Source organism: Nothoprocta perdicaria, unplaced genomic scaffold (genome assembly GCF_003342845.1).
Source record: "Nothoprocta perdicaria isolate Ctin4 unplaced genomic scaffold, notPer1 scaffold_96, whole genome shotgun sequence".
Classification (NCBI taxonomy): Eukaryota; Metazoa; Chordata; class Aves; order Tinamiformes; family Tinamidae; genus Nothoprocta; species Nothoprocta perdicaria.
Window position 1 is genome coordinate 1652062 of NW_020456265.1, and position 1837 is coordinate 1653898.

At 53.1% G+C, this 1837-nt stretch overlaps 2 protein-coding genes across 3 annotated transcripts in view; one reads left to right on the plus strand and one right to left on the minus strand.

Annotated features, from left to right (window-relative positions):
* Positions 1–525, minus strand: part of HMGN1 (high mobility group nucleosome binding domain 1) — a 5794-nt gene extending 5269 nt beyond the window's left edge. Inside the window, exon 1 of the mRNA XM_026053024.1 lies at positions 377–525. Coding sequence (XP_025908809.1) covers positions 377–525 — 149 coding nt within the window. The remainder of the gene's footprint in view (positions 1–376) is intronic.
* Positions 524–1837, plus strand: part of WRB (tryptophan rich basic protein) — a 6966-nt gene continuing 5652 nt past the window's right edge. The window contains exons 1-2 of one of the 2 annotated variants that reach the window (XM_026053011.1): positions 524–613; positions 1587–1752. In XM_026053011.1, the coding sequence (XP_025908796.1) occupies positions 524–613; positions 1587–1752 (256 nt within the window). Of the gene's footprint in view, positions 614–840; positions 860–1586; positions 1753–1837 lie in introns of those variants that run through there. The other variant, XM_026053012.1, reaches the window with a different exon arrangement.

Consider the following 1837-nt stretch of genomic DNA (forward strand, 5'->3'; position numbering starts at 1 on the left):
GCGCGGCCAGCCCCGCTCCGCTCCGCCCCGCCTCGCCTCCCCGCGGGCCGCTGCGGCCGCCGCTTCACCTTTCTCTTCGGCATGGCGCAGCGCACGGCGGCTCCGAGCCGGCACCCCGCGGAGCTACTGCTGCTGCTGCTGCCGCCTCACGGCGCGGCGCTGCGGCTGCCTACGAGCGGAGCGCGCGGCGCTGGGAAACCGCCCCCCCGCCGCCCCATCCCAGCAGCGCCAGCGGCGCCGCGACAGGATCCAGCCGGATTGGAGGAGGGGGGTGGGGAGGGGGCGACGGCCCGCGCGGGGGGGAGGGGCAGGGTTGCTCGGCAGCAACGGCACCGCCCCCCGCGGCCTTAGCCCCGCCCCTCGGGGGGGCCGTTACACGGAGCGAGCGCTTCGCCCAACCGCCGCCCTCCTCCTCCAACCCTCCGCCCACTCTTGATTGGCCAGCCCGCGGCACGTGGGACGGCAGCTACGGCGCGGGGGGAGGAGGGCGGCGCGCGCATGCGCAGTCTCGCGGCGGGCGGGCATGGCGGAGAGCGGCGCGTGGCTGCTGGTGCTGAGCGCCGTGTTCCTGTGCAGCGCGCTCAAGATCCTGCTGCCCTCCTGCTCCGCCGTCGTGAGTGACGTCACCGCCACGCCCCCTCCCCCCCCCCGCCCCAGGCGGCCGTTAGGGCGGTTGGAGTTGGGGAGGGGGAGGGCTGGCGAGTGTCCCGCGCCGTCGTGAGGGCTGCGTAGAGAGAAAGGCGCCGAGTGCTGGGGGCGGCGGCARCGCCGCGAGGGAGCCTTGGCGTCTGCGAGTTTGCGTGTGTCCTCCCTTGTAAATACACATGTACACACAGTCATAGCACGTGTATCTAATGAGGTAAAACAGGAGATGACACTGTACAGAGGGGGAAAAATATATATTCTTTTATTAAAGCAGAATTCGGAAAGCTGCACAGGAATTAGTACATCTTCAGGCTATTAAAAGTTTAAAGAAAATAAACATCAGAGACATTCTCAATGTTCTTTCACATAAATAGCACTACTGGCACACAGAGCAGTGCACACTTTTTGGAATGTGGCATAAAAATCATGTATTAGAGCAATTTGATGGCAGTACTTGATGTTACAGTAAATGACTGATAAAAACATCTGCTCAGTGTTCTGCTGTGGGTCACTCCAAAGTACTGCAATGTTCTTAAGGACTCCAGTACTGGTAAAATCGTTTGTGAAAAAAATTGCATAGCTGTCTTGGGGGTCAGAGCAAAACAATGAGAAAGATGTAAAAAATAATAAGGATGAGCAAGTGAAAAGACTTATGTCTTTTATATGTTCCTTTCTAAGATAAGAGAAAATCATCTGTCTACAGCATTAATTTAACTTTGAACCTTCTTGGCTTATATCTCAGTCAAACTATGAGAATAAGAATTCTCTGACTTGCAGAACATGTGGCAGAACATATGAAATCAAGTCTCRTTGGCCCTCATGATAGGGTCTTGTTTAATAGGAGAGCTTGAGTATGTAAGCAGAAAACCATGCTTTATACATATGTCAAAAAATGAAGTTAATTTTGGTTAAATAACTGGTATYATTTCTTTCCTTTTTAGATATCCCGACTGTTACAAAAAGATGCAGAGCAAGAATCCCAAATGAGAGCTGAAATTCAGAATATGAAGCAAGAACTCTCAACCATTAGTATGATGGACGAGTTTGCCAGATATGCCCGTCTGGAAAGAAAGATAAACAAAATGACTGACAAGCTTAAGACTCATGGTAGAGTGCAATGTTTACAATGTTTACTCCCCTACATATAAGAATGTTTTTAATTTTAAATATATTTTTCCTTATCTCTTTTTTT